Source organism: Cynocephalus volans, chromosome 1 (genome assembly GCF_027409185.1).
Source record: "Cynocephalus volans isolate mCynVol1 chromosome 1, mCynVol1.pri, whole genome shotgun sequence".
NCBI classification, from domain to species: Eukaryota; Metazoa; Chordata; class Mammalia; order Dermoptera; family Cynocephalidae; genus Cynocephalus; species Cynocephalus volans.
Genome location: NC_084460.1, coordinates 135,108,820 through 135,130,965, shown reverse-complemented (window position 1 = coordinate 135,130,965; position 22,146 = coordinate 135,108,820). Strand labels below are relative to the sequence as shown.

The following is a 22,146-nucleotide window of genomic DNA, read 5'->3' as shown; positions in this document are numbered from 1 at the left end:
ACTCCAATCCTTACAGATAAAAATCTTCCTAAATACCTTTGTAAGTAAATAGGTAATAAATATTCATTATTATCAGCTTCCCATTGGAAGGATTTTTCCCCAGAAAGATTCATGCCATGATATACCAAGGAGTTCAAGGGACTGGGCTCATTAGACTTGGCTCGATTTATTCAAGTCTGCCCCATGTTTTTTCTTTCTTTTTTATATCTACTTATGGAATTAAAACTTTCTTCAAGACAGCTAGGCATATGACAGAATAGTATATAGTTGACCATCTGCTTACCCCCTCTTCTGTCTTTCACCTTCCCTTGGTGAACAAACATACCCCAACCTCTGTCATAGTCTCATCTTTGTACCTGTATCTAAAATACACCATAAAATATTTTTCTTTAATTATCTAAATTTGAGTCCTAATCCTGCTTATTCCTTCTGTGTTTGTAGTTTCTTTTCCTTTTTCTCATACTTCTTTTCAGGACTACTCCTTCACACTTGTCTCCATCCAAAGTTCTCTTCTTTACAGCATCATAATTCTCATCTAGAGGAAAAATGGATTATTAATCTGAGCAGAAAGTCTGGTAGTAACAGTGGAGAATAGGGCATCCCTCCAACATAAAGGACACCGGGCATCAAAAGGGCCTGGGACTCTGTAATCATTATACCTCTATTAAAAGTGAAATACATACAAAATTCCTCCTATAAGCCCTCTGTATGGAGATGATTGTAACTTCAAGCCTCTTGAAACATTAACTAAATTTGATTTTCCAGTTCCAAAGGATAATATTCTCAGGCTTGCTTGGGAAATACATTACAATTGATAACAAAGAAAAATTGCTGTAATGCTGCACTTAATGCCTATTAAATGACCAGGAATAAACCAAATAATCTGATTTTAGGATTCATGAGAAATTTGTGAATTCTGTCTGAGGACCATCCTAAAAATGAAACCAATGCCTGCCCGGATAGAGAGCCTCCTGCCAACCTCCCCACTTGCCCTTTTCCACCTGCCCCAATATATTTTCCTTCCGTGAAAAAGAAATTAACCCATCAACCTGTTGGTCAACTTCAGTGAGAATGGGAACTACAATTTTACATTAGCCTCAATGTGTTGACCTAGAGATACAAGTAATTTAACAGTTTTTGAATTCCTAGGAAGAAAACTGAATCAGGAGAGATGGAGATGGAAGATTGTAGGAGAGTATTTCCTATCTTTCTCAAACCTCTCTTCTAACCAAGAGAAAAAGACAAGGAAAAGCAGTTCATTAGCTGACCGATTCTCACTGGGGCTCCTCCTCCCCTCTGATATTCTCTGTCAGCCTTCCAAACACTTCTCTTCTTTTTGGAGCAACAAGAGTTGGGACAATCAAAACTACCCACATTTGAAGGGTTTTGTCTTTGCTACTATTATGGACTGAATTGTATCACCCCACCCACTGAAATTCATGTGTTGACAAAGCCCTAACACCCAGTACCTCAGAATGTGACTGTATTTGGAGACAGGGCCTTTAATGAGGTAATTAATTTAAAATGAGGTCATTAGGGTGGGCCCCAATATAATCTGACTGGTGTTGGTATCTTTATAAGAAGAGATTAGGATGCACAGAGATACCCGGGTGAGTGCACAGACGACCATGTGAAGAAGCAGGAAAAGAGTGTCCAAAAAAGAGCTGAAAGGAGAGGTCTCAGAGGACACCATACTGCCAACACCTTCATCTTGGACCTATAGCCACAACTGTGGAATTTTTATTTAAGCCACCAAGCTTATGGTGTTTTGTTATGGCAGCCCTAGTAAACCAATCTAGCTACCCACCAGTCAATGGGAAGTGACTCCTGTTCTTATCTAGCCACTGTGGCATCTCTCATGTTCTCCTTTGAACCTCTTTCATCTTCCAACCAAGGACTCTGGATTCTTAGTTTACTCTCCCCAATTCCCCTACCCACTCATGGCATGCAGTTTTCATAACTCTCCTACATCCCTCTGCTGTATCTTAAATCTCCCATTTTCCCTCATGGACCCAGAAATTTCAAGCAATACTTTAAATCCCTTAATGCTAAGTCTTTTCCTAGAGAATGCAACTGTTGTTTTTGTATGCACTAAGCTTAAACACATGTACTTACATTTTGATCCCGAGAAAGTCACACTGCCGAGGGCTCAATTACAGGTTGCAGCAGAAAAAGCATCATAAAATGAGAGAACAGCCTTTACTTCAAATCTAGATTATCAAATTTGTCTTCTGAGATTACCAGAACCATGGGAACAGATTGCTTCCCCATGGAACTAATACTTATGCCCACAGAGCTACCTGCAGAGAAAATCTGGCCCAATTCACTTCTGCAGTGAGTCTCTAGAAATGCTTTCTTTGCTTAAGCTTGGAAGACTTAGCAAATGACAGACTGCATTTTGACAGTGAGCCAATTGAGCAGGGTCTCTTGATAGTTCTGTGCTCTAAAAGTGAGCTACACATTGCTGATGCTCAATAAATGCCACATATTGTCAACTATCAACTATTCAGAGTGTAATGAGGAAAATGCTTTGGCACGCATTGCTTCAAAGTTTAATCAAGAAGCCATGTGATTCCAACACCATATAAAACAGATTGGCATTTCTACTTAAACTACTAGACTGTATACATTTGTATTAATGACACATCTTTATTCCAATTTATTTGCAGTGACAACCAATAGAAATCACTAAAATTATTGAGCATCAGCAATGTAGAGAATTTTTAAAGTAAACCAGAAGAGTATTCACAAATCATATTGTAATAGCCCCAATGACACTTGACTAATGTATCGTGTCTGGCCAATCCGCATGATCGTTACCCATGCTTTCCTTTCCTGGAATTTTCTTCTTACTCCAACTCAGTTTGTCCTCATGGGAAACTTTAACTCACTCACTGAGAAACTTTCACTGAAATTATCTTGTCCCACACAAGAAACAATTTTGATATCTCTTTGTAACTCTAGTACTTGAAATAGTGTACATGGAATATGTTCAAAATAGATGGATTTTTGAAATATGCTTAGAACATAGGAAGTGCCTAATAAATAGTTGTTGAATGAGTGAATAACAGCTGAAGGATGGAACTGAAAATACCCCCATTTTCTGTCTTTTTATACTGCTGTGTGGTGGATGTACAAATTAGCAAATAAATGGTAAAAAGGGAGGAGACGGAGATTCTGTACAATGTAGGTGACCTTTTCTTAAGGTGACAAGTAATCTGCATATAGTGGTGAGACCCTCTCTTCCTCAAACCAGGTAGGATCAGTTCAATCTTTCAAGATTCTGAGCTAGCTACATCTACTAAAAGGGAAGTCTTTATGCAAGTCCTTAAACTACATTTCCAAACTACATTAAACCTAAGGCATCTCAGACTGTAGCAGATGTTTTACTCTGCAGCAACCACATTAAAAAGGAATATAAGGACAGAATATGTTTCTACAACATTTTAGCTAATTTCTCCAAATGAATGCAGCTCCTATTGTTAATATATGGTGGGTGGGTGTATGCCCCCATACCATGAAGACAGCAGTACTGAAGTCTCAATATACACAATGCTAAGAGGGAATATAGTCAACTTGATTTGTGGGGAAAAGGTTAAAGAGAGACTATTCCTCCTACTTGTCCTCAGCAAGGTTTCATTTCATTAACAAATTGAGACAAAATGAAAAACAAAAGCTTCAGTTTCTGAGACAAAATCATATCCTACATAGTAATTCAAAAGCAGTTTCTGCATTACATCAACTGGTTCTGCATGTGACATCTTCTGCCTCACTAAAGAGCTACTTTCTGCATGTAGCTCCAGAGTTTACAGAAACCTTTATTCATTCTTAGGATGTGGTTGCTGTGTCATGTTCTACCTAAATGTCAGCCAATAACCCTAACTGTCGTGGGATGTTACCCAGTTCTGGGAAGAAAATGGCACCCCTAAGAGGTCTGACCCGCTAAAGATGACACATTATAGCCAGAATATAAAATATAACATACTTATACACAATCAGATCTGTTTAAAAATGACTCCCTTACCAGGTACTATGTAAAATTTTATTCTTATATAGCAATTCTTTGAGAATCTCAAATAACTTCATAAAAATAAGTGCTATTACCAGCTCATTTGCAATAGGTAAAATGCAGTGGAAACTTCAGGACAATGTTTAGTAAGGGTTAATATCTTCTTCTCCCCCATCACATTGTCTGACCCTCCACCTTTTACTGACACTGATGATGTCGTTGAATCATGCCAGACTGCACCGTGCCCTCCATCACTTCTGATCAGAGTTTTATAAACCAGCATTGCATTCTCCAAAACTTTGTGGTTTATTGGGTCTGACTGAATGGGTGGCATGACTCAGAGCAAAAACAAGTTCAGCTTGCTCCTGGTTAGAATAAAATTTCCTTTTTTTTATTTTTTATTTTTATTTTTTATTTTATTTTGTCGATATACAATGTGGTTGATTATTGTGGCCCATTACCGAAACCTCCCTCCCTCCTCACTCTCCCCGCTCCCACCCAACAATGTCCTTTCTGTATGCTTGTCATATCAACTTCAAGGAATTGTAATTGTTATGTCTTCTTCTCCCCTCCAGTTTTTTTTTTTTTTGTGCGTGTGTGTGTGTGTGTGTGAATTTATTTATTTATTTTTAGCTCCCACCAATAAGTGAGAATATGTGGTATTTCTCTTTTTGTGCCTGACTCGTTTCACTTAATATAATTCTCTCTAGGTCCATACATGTCGTTGCAAATGGCAGTATTTCATTCGTTTTTATAGCTGAGTTGTATTCCATTGTGTAGATGTACCACATTTTCCATATCCACTCATCCGATGATGGACATTTGGGTTGGTTCCAACTCTTGGCTATTGTAAAGAGTGCTGCAATGAACATTGGGGAACAGGTATACCTTTGACTTGATGATTTCCATTCCTCTGGGTATATTCCCAGCAGTGGGATAGCCGAGTCATATGGTAGATCTATCTGCAATTGTTTGAGGAACCTCCATACCACTTTCCATAGAGGCTGCACCATTTTGCAGTCCCACCAACAATGTATGAGAGGTCCTTTTTCTCCACAACCTTGCCAGCATTTATCGTTCAGAGTCTTCTGGATTTTAGCCATCCTAACTGGGGTGAGATGGTATCTCAGTGTGGTTTTGATTTGCATTTCCCGAATGCTGAGTGATGTTGAGCATTTTTTCATGTGTCTGTTGGCCATTCGTATATCTTCCCTAGAGAAATGCCTATTTAGCTCTTTTGCCCACTTTTTAATTGGGTGGCTTGTTTTTTTTTTTCTTGTAAAGTTGTTTGAGTTCCTTGTATATTCTGGATATTAATCCTTTGTCAGATGTATATTTTGCAAATATTTTCTCCTACTCTGTTGGTGGTCTTTTAACTCTGTTAATTGTTTCTTTTGCTATGCAGAAGCTTTTTAGTTTGATATAATCCCATTTGTTTATTTTTCCTTTGGTTGCCTGTGCTTTTGGGGTCATATTCATGAAGTCTGTGTCCAGTCCTACTTACTGAAGTGTTTCTCCTATGTTTTCTTTAAGAAGTTTTATTGTTTCACGGTGTATATTTAATTCTTTAATCCATTTTGAGTTGACTTTAGTGTATGCTGAAAGGTATGGGTCTAGTTTCATTCTCCTGCATAATGATATCCAGTTCTCCCAGCACGATTTGTTGAAGAGACAGTCTCTTCCCCAGTGTATAGGCTTGGTGCTTTTGTCAAAGATCAAATGGCTGTAGGTGTGTGGTTTGATTTCTGGATTCTCTTTTCTATTCCATCGATCAGTGTGTCTGTTTTTATGCCAGTACCATGCTGTTTTGGTTATTATAGCTTTGTAGTATAGTTTAAAGTCAGGTAGTGTTATGCCTCCAGCTTTATTTTTTTTTGCTCAGCATTGCTTTGGCTATGCATTGTCTTTTGTTATTCTATATAAATGTCCTGGGGAAAACTATTTAAAATCCAAGCTTCAACATAAACCAAAACTGCTACGTTACACTTGTTTTCTGTAACCAGTTGGATGAGGCTCTAAATTGATAGACCAGTGCAGGAAAATACTGGCTCAATTTAATGCAGTTCAATTTAATTTATTATATGACAGGCACTGTGCTAGGCACTGGGGCACATGCACAGGAGTAGGATGCAGGACCATCCTTCAGGAAGCTTGTGACAGGACTACTGAAATCTTCAGGACTATTGAAATTTAGATACATAACCATAATACAGGGAAACATGGCCTAACTTCTAAAAGTTTGCAGATGTAAGAAACAGCAACCAAATTGCATTTTGGGGATCAGGGAATGCTTCATTCAGTGGGAAGAAAAACATTTTCTGGTCCATGAAGGATTTTGTACTATATCTATTCCTCCCTTATGAAATTGAATTGCCCAGGTGACATGCTTATGTGGGCCATATTGCGGCCATTCTCACTAATTTGTCTCATTTCACTGGCTTATACTCTATGTGCGAGCAGCCCCTCTACTTCTGCTGCAAAATTTCCCCCTGTGATTTCTTTTTTTTTCAATTTATTTTACTTATTAAATCAAAATTGATTATACATATTTTTGGGGTTCAACATTGAGATATGTTAAATTAATATTACTAGCATATATATTGTTACAGATCATAATTATTCTTTATGCCCCTTGTCCAATCTCTCACCTTCCCCGACTCCCTCCCACCTCCTTCATCTAATTGCCCTAGATTTCTTCTCTCCTTCTGAAAGAATAATGGTTACTCTGTTGATTTGTTGCCTAGATGATATGTCCAATGCTGAGAGGTGTGATCAGGTCCCCTAATATTGTCATAGAGCAGATGCTTCTTCTGTCACTCTGGAATGGGCTTTGTGGAGAGAGACATCCTCTTCCTTTCTTTGTCTCTGCTGGTGACTGTCCTTGTGTCAATGCACTGCAGTGGCTGGTGGACCATCTGCATGGTGGTTGTGGCATCCAGCGACTTTTGTGGCAGCCATGGTTTTTGTGGTGGCTGTGGTGGGCCACCCACACGGAGATGATGTTTTTGGCATGCTCCTTGGCACTGGTGGTGTGCCTGGTTGTGGGGTGTGTCTGGTCCCCTTCTCCATGCCTCTGGTCCCCAGGCAGACCCTGAGGCACCGGCACAGTGTTCCTGGTTGTGGGAGGGGGGTCCAGTCCCCTTCTTCTCTGTAATTTCTAAACACTCCTCAAACAAGTTATGAAATCTCTCTCTGAGCCTAAGTTTACCCATCTGTAAAATAATGATAATACCTTCTCCATAGAACTGCTGTGAAAATTAAGTGAGAAGATATGTGTAAAATTAATGGAATAGCTATTATTATTTTATACTTTCATTATACATCTCATACAAAATAATTGACTAATTACCCATTTTGTGAGAGAACTAAGTAAAAGAGACAGGAAGTAAACCCTCCTCCCCCACCAATCCTTTCTCCAAATACGACTTTCTTTAGGTCCAAAAGTTAAAGAATGATAAAAGTAGAGAAGGAGAGGAAGATAAAGTTTTCTTTTTATTCTATGATCTTCAAATTTTTTAAAAAAAGTTTTTTTCCCTTGATTTTCTTGAGATTCTTCTAGTCTGTCACACAACCACAAATTTTTACCTCTCCACAAAGTAAAACACAGGGTACTTACAGAATTGTAGTAATGGCTGTTGCAACTCCAAAATCCTATATAGGTAGACACGTGGGATAGGTTTCCAAGACTTTGCAGTGCTTGTTTTCAGATGTCTGTCTTCATCCATCAGTAGATGGAGGCAGGTTACTACTCCCAGGTAGGTAGATCGTTTCTAAAACACCCTCTGCAATTCAATGATAGGCATCATGAAAGTTGTTCCCCTCCTCCTTTACATCTCTGTACCTACTCATTACGGATTGCATAATCTTGTTGAGACTGGCCAGCAGACGCATAATTTGCCATTAGGAATAAATTGTAGGATGAACTTTTTCAGTTAACTGTTAATCACACCACTGAAAATGGCAATTGTTTGAAAATGAAAGTTGTGTTCCAGTTTTATTTATTAGATACTTTTGTTGGAAATGGAAACAATGCAGTTAAACATTCCCTGTTTTTAATTAAGCTTTTTATTTTGAAATATATCGATTCACCCACACTTGTAGAAAATAATGGGAAGAGATCTACCCAGTTTCCTCCACTGGTAACAACTTGCAAAACTATAGTTCAGCATCACAACCAGGATATTGACATTGATATAATCTATTGGTCTATTCAGATTCCCCTGGTTTTACGTGTACTCGTGTGTGTGTGTGTGTGTGTGTGTGTGTGTGTGTGTGTGTGTGTGTGTGTGTGTGTGTGTGTTTTAGTTCTATGCAATTTTATCACACATTTATGTTCACACATCCACCACCACAGTGAAGATACAGAAGAATCCCATCACCATCTCATATTGCCCTCAGAAGCCACACTTCCATCCCTAATCCCTGCCACTACTTTGTTCTTCATTTCTATAATTTTATCGTCTTCAAGAAGGTGATATAAATGGAATCATACAGGTGTGTAACCATTTGGGATTGGCTTTTTTCAGTCATACTTCCCTTGAGATTCATCCAAGTTGTATTTATCAATTATTATGATGATGATTGCTAGAAGTAATCTGTGATATAGATGTAAAACAACTTCACATTCAGCTGTTGGGGTGGTGGGGGTGAGGGCTTTTGCCACACTCCTCTGACATCTGCACCCAGCCTGGCAATGACCAAGCCACTGCTGGAAGCCCCCCAGTCTCCCCTGTGGGAATGAGGGGGTGCCACAGACTTCAATCCTGCCCCTCCTCTGTCCCCCTTCCATCACATTTCCTTCCCCTTTCCCCCTCCCTCTCCCTCCCAACTGCTCCACACCAACATCCTAGAATGTAAAAATTATATATATTAATAAAATAAAAAAGCAATCGAAACGACAACAACAAAAAAATTCAGCTGTTGGATGACATCTGATTTGTTTCCATTTTTTGCCTGTTACTAATAAAGTTGCTATGAACATTCTTATATAGGTTTTTGTGTGAACGTAAGTTTTCATTTCTCTGAGATAAATGCTCAGTAGTGCAATTGCTGGGTTGGACAGTAATTATGTACTCAGATTTTTAAGAAACTGCCAAACTATCTTCAAAGTAACTGTATTGTTTTACATTTCCATCAGCAATGTATGAGTGATTTTTTTTCATGCCTTTTTTTTTTTTTAACATTACATTAGTCTGTGTGGATGGCAAAATTAGTAAATAAATAAATGGCCCATATAATAACAGCCTATAAAAAGTCAATTCAAAAAGTCCAAAGGGTAAAAAGGCAGGAGGTACATGAAAAAGCTGCCTCAAGCCAGGCTGTCTCTCTGACTTGTCTCATCTTCCAGGTACACAGCAAATGCTTTACACTCCTGAAAAGTACCTGGTATAATGAGCTTTGCTTGGACTACATTAACATAAATAAATCTTTTCTCTCCAGAACAGGATCATGGCCTATAAAATGCTTCAAGTAGCCCTGTTTTCAACATTGCTTATAGGTAAGAGCCTATTTCTTTTTTGTTTGTCATGTCTTTTACAACTATAAGCTTGATATCCTTTTGACTTTTTAAAAAAATGAACAAACATGTTTTATCCATAGGCCTATTCTAAAGCACCGGAGGATCCAAACTATTGTGTCAAGCTGTGGTTTTGAATGTGTTAATGTTAATTGTGTGTGTGAGATCATTTTATTCCTAATTATATATTAACATCTTACTATGTTGCAAAGAAGACTAATTGCTGCCTCTAAAGAAGTGCTTTGGTATCCTTGAACAAAGAAAAATTTAAAAATATCTCTTAGAAACTTCAACACTTACATAGTACCATTATGTGGAAACCTCAAAGCACTTTGGGAGCATGAATTCATTAACCTTTAGGGCAGGCTGCAGCTCCAAGAAATGGTGTTTTAAAGGCAGATCAAGGAAGGCACCAGAGGCCAAGTGATTTGCTGCCAAATTGACCCAGTGACACAGTGGCTTATATCACAATTGAACTGAGAGAGCATTCATTTTCGTTGCAACAAAAACTGAAAATACTTACAAGGGTGTAAGTTATTTTCAGAGTTAAACCCCTATAATTTGTGAATATTTCTGATGAAGTGCTTAAACCAGAATAAATTTCTGCTTCTATGATAAGCTTGAGAGCCATTGGAAAAAAATTATATTATTACATTTTGCTGGAAGCTCCCCCACAGATAGATAGACAGATAGATATATGTATATGTATGTGTATGTGTGTGTATAATTAGCCTTTAATTCCTAAGCATAAAAATAATTTTAATAATTAGTCGTCAGTATTGTAATTTGTATTACAATCATATTTGAACATATGATTTAGAAATGTTTTAGCCACATTATTATTAATCAGTTATCACCAAGGCATATGCAATCCTACACAGTTACAGCCCACCTCTCCAGATGAAGAAAGAGAGCATACTGTGAATTAAAGTCATGGGCTGGTCATAATCCACCAGTGTAATGCTTTGCCTTGACCACTGATCCATGCAGTTGACTTTAGCAGGGTTGATGGTGGATGCCTGCCTGGCTAAAGCACTGTGATTGGTCCACATCACCTGTGAAAGCTGCAGGGTCAAAAATATCTGACAAAGGAAAATGATTCTGCAAAATTTCTTAAGAAACTTTCTTAAGAAAGATTTTCTTAAGAAAGAAGTTTGAATTGATTTCAACTCCAGCTGAGATATAAATATGTCTACTGCTAAAGACACTGGTTTGACTGTTTGACTAGTTTTTCACTTAAAAAATACTAACAAACTTCTCTAGTTAAACTTTATGAAATAACAGGTTGAGAACTAGAAACACGTACACTGCTGGGTTAGTCCTTCAGATCTCAGGGGGAAAAAGCCTTTAGTATGTGCAGACTGAAGAGACTGAAGTCTTTAGAACCAGATTAATTCTTGACACTAGCAAAGTAGTTTAACTGACATTTTCTAAATCATAGAGCTCTAGAAGAAGAAATAATAGTTGAAGCCAACTTCCTTTGCCTCTTCCTCTCCACTTTTTCTTTTAAGAATGCAGCCTGTTCGTCTGCTTTTCCTCCCTAGAACCCTTCTGCTTGTCATAAGAAAGCAACAATTTTAAGAAAAGAGTTTGTTACTTAAAATTTTTTTCTCCATTATAGATTAGTTGTCTAACAAAATCACTTTTCTGTAGAACTTGGTTTAAAGTAGTTAGGGGGAAAGTCTCATTATCCATTTTCCTGATGGTAATGCTGAAGCCAAAAATTAAATTTATAAGCAGAGTTTCCAAATTATCTTATTGATTTTTTAAAATAGCAACTTAAATTCAAGGGCCATGGTTTAATCTTAAAAATAAATAAATAAACCTTCTTTGAACATTTAGGTCAAGGGTTGCCTTCTCCTATGATAAAATCAGCAAATATTAATCCTACTGTTTTAAGAAGAAAAATCCGCAAATATTAATTCTACTGTTTTATGTGTCAAGGGCTCTAAATGTGTTATTTAGTCAATCTTCATGATGACTCTGAAGATAGGTGCTATGCTTCCCATTTTACAAAGAGGAAAAAGAGAGTTTAGGGAAGTTAACTGACCAAGTTACACAGTTAATCAATATTGAATGCCACATTCACATCCAAATTCTCCATCTAGGCCTTCTGATAACAAAACTCTTCTTTCTGCCACACAAACAGTCCTCCCTGGCACTGCAGTGCCAGACTTGGGATAGGAAGCGCCCAGGGCGAGATCTTCCCTGAAGAAGTAGTGGGACAGTAGAGAAGACATTGGTTCCACAAGAAAAGACTAGAAGCTAGGGAGCTGGGTGGCCTTATTTAACAAAACAGAGCAGAATGAGGACAAAACCAAGGACTTTTGATGACAGTTCCTAATCATACTCATGGTGAAGGGTAACCATCAAGTCAACATGTTCCACCCCAGCAGGGCATTTATTAACATCAAGCAGCCTCATTTCACATAAAGAGGAAATATGAAAAATAAACATGTTTGGAAAGCGTTTCTCTAAGTGAACCCATTCTTGAACAGTATTAAGGATTATATTGATGTTTTTAGTCGTTTCTAATTTGTGTGTTTTTCTTAAAGGATTGCTCTCATTGTCGTTCTGCTAAAATAAAAAAGAGATTCCTTTTCCCTCAGCAGCCACGTTCTCCTGGTTTGATCTGGAAGTTGGAGTTGACCTACACCTGAATCAGTTTCGGGGCCCCTGCCCAGAGTGTTGACCTGAGATCAGATTTGACACAAAGCACAAGTGTGTCTTCTGGTTTTAGACGGGAAGAAAAATGAACTGCCTTCGAAACATTTTCCTGGCATAGTTCCAGCTCTTGTTTTTCACTTCACAGTTAGTAACCAATGCCAATTTGTCTTGAAGGATTTTTTATTTTGATTTGGTTTTTTGACAAGAGCTTTTAAGCTCACATTTTCTTCTCCATGACCCTGTCAGCGCCTCTAGTCCCTCTCTTTGCCTTCTTCTCCACCACAGGGAACTGGCCCTTCTCAGTTATCCCTGCAGCCCTTCAGTTCCTTGGAGAGTCTGAATTCCCTGATACAGTTTTAGTGTATTTTATAATATGTTGTTATTAATTTTACCTCTCACTTTGGCTTAAGATTGATTGAAAGAAAAGATTGATTTAAGAAAGTGCATAGTGAAAATAAACTGGGAAATAATCTGGTTGGATAAAAAAAATGTTATTGCTTATGACTAGATTCATTGATTGCTCTGGATGTTGTAGAAAAACTGTCTATCTTCCTACCCAGATAGCATCATTGTCATGGCCCTAGAGATTGGGAATCCCATCAACACCCCTAGGTAGTGACCCAGGAGGGGTCACTACGGAGTCATAAAAAATGCTGCCTTTCATGAGTTACAAATTTCTCTGTCCGCAGACTAAAAACTAATAAAAGATCCCACTCCAAAAACATGTCCAAGGAGATTGCGTGGCAGCGTGTATGAGTGCATGCACCAGTGTATGTGTGTTGAGAGCGGGTTAAAGCAGACTTACATTAAACTCAAGAGATAGCAGTTTTTGTTTACTTTTCAAAGTACTCAACACATCAGCAATTGTAAGGGCAATAAAATGAAAGTTCCTGAGTTAAAAGTTCAGTTACGAAAGCACTGTATTAAGAGACCGTTGATTATGACCAGGTAGGACAGCTGGTCCTGCACGTCAGCACCTCTTTCTGTCAACCCTCTCTGCCTTCTGTTTTCTTATTTTCCCTACCTGCCCTGTTCCTTTTTCCATGGCTTTTCAGGTTTTGTAACCTTTTGTGTCATACAACCTTCTTTCTTTTTTCTCTCCTTCCTTTGATTTCTTTTCTTGATTTCTCTCTTCCCCTTCTTACTTCCTTTCTCTTCCTTTTCTTCTTCACATTTTCTCTCTCAACCCAAATATTGCTTCTCTCCTATTCTCTCTCTCCCTCCCTCTCTCACCAAATTTTATCCAAATTACAACAAAGTGAGAGAACCTATTGTACTAAATACAGCTCTTCTGTCTTCCTCCACAAATTTTTAGGTCGGTAACCAAAGTTAAGAGTGGGAAGAAAGAAAATAACTATTTCATTATAAAGAAAATTATTTACAAAACACAGAGAATATTCAAGTCCTCGAAAATATAAACCTAATGTGAATATTTTAGTTTCTCACAAAATCATAGGATTTCTCCTGCATTTACAGAGATCTTTGAAAATTTTACCATAATGCCAAGACATCCATATATCCTTTCCTCCTGATTCTCTTTTATACTTAATTCCTAGTGACCATTTATACTTTATTTCAGTGCTTAGTTTATGTGTGTCCATAATTTCCTGGGCACTTGTCTCATCTTTTTGCACAAAGGAGTGAAGAGGTAAACGAGGCTACTCTGAATGAGCTCCCTCTACATGGAAGAAGAAAGAAATCTGCCATCAGAGTCTGTCCTTTCATTTTGAATCTTAAAATTGGGCTATCTAATCTTTTCAGTATATAAGTTCCTGCCATGAACATCATTTCCATGGTCATGTGCATTGTGATGATTTAGAATCATCAGTCATTTCTCCACTGTCAAGTTTAAAGACGCTTTTTCCACCTTCCCTGGATGATGGTGACATAGAGTCCTTGCATTTCTAACGAGGCAGTTTCTGTCACTCCAGTACTGCTCATCAGCCTGTGATGGGCACTCATCCCTTTGTGCATGATGTGAATGCATTTTTATTTGTTTTGCTTTAATTATTGAATGGGTCTATTTTGAACTCTTTCACTTATTTTTAATCTTCCTTAGTGCTGAGTTTCTCAGTAAGTTCCTTGAAGGTAGCAAGAGCTGTGCCTGCAAACTCTATATGCTCCTGGTGACATGATACCACGCAGAGAAAGTAGTTTTTGGTTGATGACGTATGTGTTATGAATACATTCCAGTTCAAAATATTAGAGCTGGAAGAGACTTTACAGAGCATATAATCCAGCCTCATGTGACAGAACAGAAAACAGAGGTGCAGGAATAAGAAGTCACTCAGTGACCTAGCCTGTCACTGGTGGGGCCAGGAGAAGACTCTGGATCTCTGACCCTCCTTTTCTGGTGTGGGGAGAGCTATGATCCCAAACAGCTCCATACTCTGATGTGTCTGCCTTATTTCTACTGTATAAAATTTTCTGTAAAGTATTTTGAGAAATGTTTAAATAGAACATTGGCAGATTCTTATTAAGACTGACTGTCTGATGTGGGATTAAAAGAAGGAGGGTGTATAGGAAGTTGGAAAGAAAGAGAGATATTTTTCATAGCTTATAGTCAAAGTTTTAAAAAGACATTAACCTGGTTGATATTGCCTACATTAAAAAAAAAAAAAGCATTCATTTAAAAACCAACAAAGCAATAAAACTCACGGTTCATTTTTCAGGCCCCAGCAGTACACATAGGCTCACAAAATCAAAACCTTGCTCTTGCTCTCACTAACTTTCAAGGTTGATCAGGCAGAATGAAAAAGGGAGGAGAAATCCCTCAAGCAGAGAGAATAGCAGCATGCCCTGCCATGTGACTTGCATTTTATCTCCAGCCCCGCCACTGACTTACTATGTGACCTTGAGTGAGTCACTTCATCTCCTGTGTCAATTTTCTCATTTTTAAAGTAGGATAATAAATACAACTTTCTGTCTTTCTCATGGGTGATGTTATTATCATCATCAATTAATATTTATTGGATGCCTGTTGGGCCTATAATGCTGAAGTAGGTGCTTTGTCCTGGGAAGAAGGAGATTCTTATCAGTAAAATATTTTCCATGACCAAAAAGAAGACAAAAGATAGAATTATTAGAGCTTAAAGTAGCTATGATATATTTTTAAAGCATGCTTCTCTGCCAAGATTTATGAAATAGCATTTTTTTCTTAGTGATCGTACAATGCACCAGAATAATTGTAGTGCAGAATATTGGTTCTACTTTTAGATGATTCCAAATAACACTATGTTTAAGCAGTTAACTGCATATTCTTTTATCTATCTATAAATTGTATCCTAGCATGGTTTATTTAAAAATATTTATTATTTACTAGTGGTACTGGGTCTACTTTGCATAGCCACTTGCTTTGTTTTGAAAAACACCTTTTTTAACAAAATAATAACACATAAAATATGTAATATTGTAACTAAAACCTGTTCTTCAATGAGAATGAAGAGAAACCTGAAGAGTGACCTACTGAGTCATGGAGCCGAGGACCGGACCCTCTGCCTCCAACCAGGCACACCACCACCTCGCAGGGCCCATCTCAGCTAAAATCAATTCAGTGCTGGTTAATCCACACTAGTCAGCTCGATTCTCTACAAATCAATTCTGTCTTCTCATCCTGCTGTCCCTTAACAGATTCAGGCCCTACTTATCTCTCATTTGGACTATTAGAAGTGCCCCCAGCCTCATGTTCCTCTCTCTGCTCTCTTCTGTTAACCATTTTTCCTACACCACTGAAAAAAGGATCTTTCAAAGTAAATCTGTAAATGGATAAACAGAATGTAATAAACATATCACATTTAAAACACATATCAAATGTTATTCAGCCTTGAAAAAGAATGAAATGTTGACACATGCACAACATGGTTTAATCTTAAAGACATTATGCTAAGCAATAAGCCAGATATTAAAGAATAAGTATTATATGATTCCACTTACTTGAGGTACCTAGAATAGGCAAATTTGTAAACACAGAAAGGAGAATACTGGATACCACGTGCTGAGGGAGGGGGCAATGGGGACTTATTGTTCAAAGAGTACAGAGTGTCGATTTAGGACAATGAAATAGTTCAGATGGTGGTGATGGTTACATAACACTGTGAATACGCTTAATGCCACTGAACTGCAATTCAGAAATGGTAAAATGGTAAGTTTTATGTTAAGTATATTTTATCACAATAAAAAATGTTTAAAAGTAAATATGGCCCTATAATTTTCTTGTTCAGAAATGATCATTAATTGTTTACAGAATAAAATCCAAACTCTTTGGTAGAATAGCAAAAATTCTTCAGAATCAAGCTTCAGCTGATATTTCCAGCATAATCTCCAGCCACATCTACACCACAACCCTATCTTTTTTTTAAAAAAATTTTTATTGAATCATAATTGATTGTACATATTATTGGGGTTTGATGTTGACATATGTTGATCAAATCAATATTACTAGCATATATATTGTTACAAATCATACTTATTCTTTATGCCCCTTGTCCGATCTCTCCCCATCCTCTTCCCCCTCTTCCTCCCCCTCCCCCTCTAATTACCCTAGATTTCTTCTCTCCCTCTGAAAGAGTAATGGTTACTCTGTTGGTTTGTTGCCTAGATGATCTGTCCAGTGCTGAGAGGTGTGTTCAGGTGCCCCAATATTATCATAGAACAGATGCTTCTTCTGTCTCTCTGGAATGAGCTTTGTGGAGAGAGATATCCCCTTCTTTTCTCTGGTCTCTGCTGGTGACTCTCCTTGTGTCAATGAACTCCAGTGGCTGGCAGGCCATCTGCATTGTGGTTGTGGAGTCTAGCCACTTTTGCAGCAGCTGTGGTTATTGTGGTGGCTGTGGTGGGCCACCCACATGGAGGTGATGCTTTTGGCATGCTCCTGACCTAGTTGGTGGTGGCAATGGCCATGTGCCTGGTTGTGGGAGGACGGTCTGGTCCCTGGATCCATACCTCAGGACCCCAGGAGGGCCCCATGGCACTGGTGGTGTGCTTCACAACCTTATCTTTTAATCACACTGGCAAAGTGAATCACTGAAACTGAATCTTACTTGGCTCCCATGTTCCTTGGCTCTCAGGTACTTTTCAACCTGGAATACACATTTTTTGCTTCCACTACCTTCCTCCTCACTGTTGAAACCTGCCCAAATCAAACCAATTTCTCTGTGAGACCTACATACCAATATCAGAATTAATTACTCCCACTGTGGATGGTCTAATCACAATTTGTCCTCTTCTAATTATCTATGAACTCTGACTATAATGCAAGTTCCTTAATGGTACCTATCTTTGCATGTGGCAGTGATTGATAAGGGTTTTTTGTTGTTGTTGTTTATCTTTCCTTGCAGTGATGATATCAGAGCAAGAACTAGAGTGAGGGAAGTAAGGGATTTATGGCATAAAATTTATATAAACCTGAGAATGAGTTCCTTCTTGTATTTGTACTCTAGGGGCCTCAGTTGTCTCGCCTTGGTTCCAACACTGGTGATTAGCAATTTACCTTGACATTAGTAATTGGTTATAATGCATTGTATTAGTTATCTGCTACTACATAAATAATTTCCTCAAACCTCAGCAGCTATAAACAATGAACACTTATTATTTCAGTTTCAGTGTCAGGAATTTGGAAGTGGATTAGCTCAGGATTTTTCATGATGATGCAATGGGAGCTGTAGTCATCTGAAGGCTTGGCTGGAGCCCAAGCACCAGGTTCCCAGGTGGCTCACTTACCTGGCTGTTGGTGAGAGGCATCATTTCCTCGCCATGTGAGCCTCTCTCTCAGGGCTTCTTGAGTGTCCTCACAGCATGGCAGATGACTTCTCTTAAAGCAAACATTCCAAGAGAGGGGCAAGGAAGAAGTTGTAATGTCTTTTATCTCCTAGCCACACACAAAAAAGTTGATATTATAAAGGCAGAGAATAGAACAGTGGTTTCCAGGGACTGGGGAGGGGAAATAGAGGGGGGGAAACAGGAAAAGTCTGGCCAACAAATACAAAATTACAATTACATAGGAGGTACGTTCTATTGCACAGTAGGGCGAGTATAGTTAACAGTTAAATTTTGTATATTACATAATAGCTAGAGGAGAGGATTTTGAATGTTTTCACCACAAAAAAAAAAATGATAAATGCATAACGTGATTAATACATTAATTACCCTGACCTGATTATTATACAACCTGTATATGTATCAAAACATCAGATTGTACCCCATAAGTATGTACAATTACAATGTATAAGTTAAAATACAAATTTAAAAAACTTGCACACCATCATTTCTGCAGTACTCTGTGGTTACACCAGTCATCCTAACAAGGGTAAGAGGGGCCTGAGAGCACAAGCATATGAATACCAGGAGGCAGTGATCTTTGGGAACCATCTCAGAGGCTTCCACAGACATGATATTCGGATTGTATTAAATTGGATTAGCTAGGAGCAGGATAGTATTCTTCCTGTCATCTGTCATTAATATCTTCTGAAGTTCAGTATTAATGGCTATTATTTTTTAAAATAGAAAACTTCCATCTCGCCACTTCTAACCATTGTTTTCAAATGCTGGTTTTGTAGATTCCCAATATCACACTTTTGCTCACATCGTTCTTCCAATTTAAAATAAAAAAAATCTTGCCCCTTCTTCCAAAGTGCTAAATTTAATCTTTCCTTCAAGGAACAGGAAAAGCAGCTTCTTTGGCCATGAAAACAGCTGCATGTGTACGAGTGCTCCAGTGCTCAATAATGAGACTTTCTCTTAAACCCCCTTAGAACAATCAAATCCTGTGTTGCCTTGTTTTGTTTTCTTTCTTTGACCTTTGACCTCAGCTAAACAGAAAGCCCTGTAGAAAAGAGTTTCACATCTTATAGCTCGCTGTAACCCCAATCCTTAAAGAGTGTTGGTCAATAGAGTCCTGTTGATGAGGCTGTAGAGGGCCTGATGTAACATTACTTATGATTAGATTTTTATTAAATGCTTCTTCATCACAAACAATGAATAGATTGTACAGTTGTCACATATAGGTCAGGAATAAGTCTGTTCTGCCTTTATATTGATTCAAGTTACTATTCTGAACACCAGTGTGTTTTACTTAGGAATGAAAACATAGACTGTTAAAAGTTCAAGATCCTAAGAAAGCCTGGATTTTTTAAATTATCATCTTTTTTTTCCCCCTAATCCTGGAGTAGGAAGGAGATACAAAATACAAGCTTGTTCAATTTAATAATGGATCTATCAATACTAACAATTTAAACCACTGTCAGATTTGGAAGCAGTCTACTTCGAACTGAAAGATATGTTCTATTTTGAAAGGCTAGGAAAGCAAGAAAAAAATATTGACTGCCTGATTTGAGCCAAGTAGTTTATATCAATTAATTTCTTCAGCCTGTACAGGGGTCATCTGTGAATTATTATTATTATAGCCTTTTACATACAAGAAAATTACAGCTCAGAGAAATCAAGCAATTTTCCCCAAAAAGTCATAGAGCTGGAATTTGAGTCCAGGTCTGCAGGCCCTCATGCCTGTACAGAAGCTCTGAATTTCTTTTCCATCCACCATTTGGCACTGACTTCCATGCTGAACTATATGCACCTCAAGCAGAGTGGTGACAGTACAGTGGTGACAAAGGGCTGAGGGCTTAGCTTCGCCAGAGTTTTATTCTCTGGCATCCTTCCTCCCCAAAATCATAGCTGTCTCTTTAAGAGGAAGCATGAGATGTAAACTGTTGCCCTAAAAGATGCTGTGCTCTTGAATTCTGCGTTGCAGGAGTGTTGGGAGCACCATTTTTGTTGGAGGACCCAGCAAACCAGTTCCTACGTCTCAAAAGAAACGTACATTTGCAGGATTACTGGGACCCAGATCACAGTCCTAATGTGTGGGGAACCACACTGGCTGAACAGGTATTTGCATTTGAAACCAATGGTCCTTTATTATCTGTCTTTTTAAATAGGCATTTTCTCAGCTGATATTAACACACCACTAGCCTAGCCCTGATTTTTCCTCTCTAGCCGCTCTGAGCTATACCTGCTCTTTCCTCTCCATGAAGTGGCTTTTGCCTGGTAAACTTCACCTCCTGCTTAAAGACTCAGTTCAAATGTCTCCCTTTCTGAATGAAGCTTTTTCCTTCTTTCTGGGGCAGCATTGTTCTTCCTTATTCTCTCCCCTCTGCATGTTATTCACATGTGAATAGCTCTCAAAAGGTCACTTGAAATTAATTGTTCATGTACGCAACCTCCCTACCTAAACTACCAAGGTAGGATCCATGTCATAGCTATCAAGGTAATTGTTCTCAGGACCTAGCAAAATGACTGTTATGTAGTCAAGGCTTAATAAATTATTTCTTGTTTGGGTAGGTAGATAGATGTATAGCAGTCACATAGTTCACTCTCAGTTGTTCAGTAGCTAATTTTCTTATGCGATAATTACCCAAGACTTTAATGTCGTTTCTTCATTTGCTTGCCTTTTGAACATGTTCCTATTTATTTGTATTCTCAGCTCAAGAGAAATAAAAAAGAAAACTTGCATTAGCCAGTTTTATTTTATGTTTACTTTTCTAGTGGAAGAAGACATTAAAAGTCTAGGTCAAAAGAAATCACTGAATTATCTGAGGATTTAAATAATTTGTGATTTTTCCTCTTACAATTTAACAATTTAGAAAACAAAGGTGTACAATTAATTAATTAAATAATTAATTCCTTTATTAGTCATTCATTCTTTCTTTCCACATGTATCAGATCCTCACTATCACCAGGTACAAGGGTTGTATAAAGTCAGAACAAATTAAATGTTCTTTTTTGGGGCCTCAGTCCTATCTTTACTCTACATGGCTGGGTCTTAACTGGTCTACCAGGATCAACTTGTTTCTGCTTAGCATTTGTTGATGAAAACCACTGGCTTGGATAATGCATCCAGTTTTATGCCTGTTTCTCTCCAATGGGCATCATTTAGAGGTATTAAAACAAGACATTTGCTTATATGGCAAATTAAATAATTACATAGTCTGCTAAACTGTGTCTTGTTTATGGAATGTTGAAATTTTCAAGTACACTCCTGCCTCTAACTGTAAACCAGTGCTGTGATCAATTGACAGATACTACGATGTGACAAAACTCTTACCACATTGGTTCATACTGTGGCCCCACAAATACTGAAAAACATTTGAGCATTGACGTAAATAGATAACTGTAAGTAAGAGAACAAAACCCTATTTGAAATAATTCTTCCGTTTTATTTTCCCCAGTCTTTTAGGAATATCCGTATAATTATCCAAATAACCAATGCAACATATTTTCTACATACTCATAGATCATGACTTGTGTCTCCTTTTGTTACAGGCTCATGAGACATGGACTGCTTTGAAAACAACAGCACAGTATTATTTGGACATGAACATATTCCCCTTTGACATGACTACTGCCCAGTAAATGTGCTTTACAGGTTGTATTAGTCCATTTCTGTTGCTTATAACAGAATACCTAAAATGGGGTGATTTATAAAGAAATGAAATTTATTTCTTACAGTTTTGGAGGCTGGGAAGTCCACGGTTCAGGGGATGCATCTGGTAGGAACTCTTTATAAGGTCCGTGGTGACACAGGGTATCACATGATGATAATGTCAAGAGCATTATCATGTGTTCTTTATAAAGCCACCAGTCCACACCCATGATAACTCATTACTGCATGAATGGATTAATCCATTCCTGAGAACACAGTCCTCACAATCCAATCTCATCTCAAAGGCCCCACCTTTCAAATATCATAATCCACTTTCCAACACATAAACCTTTGGGGGACGCATTTGACTCAAAGTAATCTGTCCTTTGTCCCCAAAGTTCATGTCCTTCTCACATGTAAATACTTTCATTCCATTCCCAAAGTCTTAACTTGTTTTATCTCAGGAGTCAAAGAGTCATCTGTGAAAGCAAACAAGTTATCTGCTTCCAAGATCCAGTGGTGGGACAAGCATAGGGTACATAT

General features: G+C 38.0%; 1 protein-coding gene across 1 annotated transcript; it reads left to right on the top strand.

Moving 5' to 3' along the window:
* Nucleotides 1-9,457: 9,457 nt before the first annotated feature.
* On the top strand, nucleotides 9,458-21,593 carry C1H3orf85 (chromosome 1 C3orf85 homolog). Its single transcript, XM_063113228.1, has 3 exons — nucleotides 9,458-9,506; nucleotides 19,936-20,069; nucleotides 21,504-21,593. The coding sequence occupies exons 1-3, from the start codon at nucleotides 9,458-9,460 to the stop codon at nucleotides 21,591-21,593; spliced, it is 273 nt and encodes a 90-aa protein (XP_062969298.1).
* The last annotated feature ends 553 nt before the right edge of the window (nucleotides 21,594-22,146 follow it).